At 69.8% G+C, this 258-nt stretch overlaps 1 protein-coding gene across 1 annotated transcript in view; it reads right to left on the bottom strand.

Moving 5' to 3' along the window:
• The window catches only part of LOC104389506 (protein fosB-like), a gene marked incomplete at both ends in the record, with an annotated part of 2,477 nt that extends 2,318 nt beyond the window's left edge, over positions 1-159 (bottom strand). The window contains one exon of the mRNA XM_009998506.1: positions 52-159. Within this exon, the coding sequence (XP_009996808.1) occupies positions 52-159 (108 nt within the window). The remainder of the gene's footprint in view (positions 1-51) is intronic.
• Positions 160-258: the final 99 nt, after the last annotated feature.

The raw sequence follows: 258 nt of genomic DNA, 5'->3' as shown, positions 1-258 counted from the left end.
GCCCATCCCTCAGGTGACCCCCCCCTTGTCCCCAGGTGTCCCCAAACCCACCGCCTGCAGCCGGTCCGTCAGCTCCCGGCGCCGGTTCCGACACTTGGCGGCCGCCAACTTGTTCCTCTCCCTCCTCACCCGGCGCTTCTCCTCCTCCTCTGGGGTCAGCTGGGGGGGACAAGGACAGCGGGGTCACCAGGAGCCCCCCGAGACCCACCAGGGTCCCAAGAGCACCGGGACCACCATGATCTGGGGCCACCAAGGGTC

Source organism: Chaetura pelagica, unplaced genomic scaffold (assembly GCF_000747805.2).
Source record: "Chaetura pelagica isolate M959 unplaced genomic scaffold, ChaPel_1.0 scaffold2955, whole genome shotgun sequence".
Classification (NCBI taxonomy): Eukaryota; Metazoa; Chordata; class Aves; order Apodiformes; family Apodidae; genus Chaetura; species Chaetura pelagica.
This window is presented reverse-complemented; position numbering and strand designations above follow the sequence as displayed.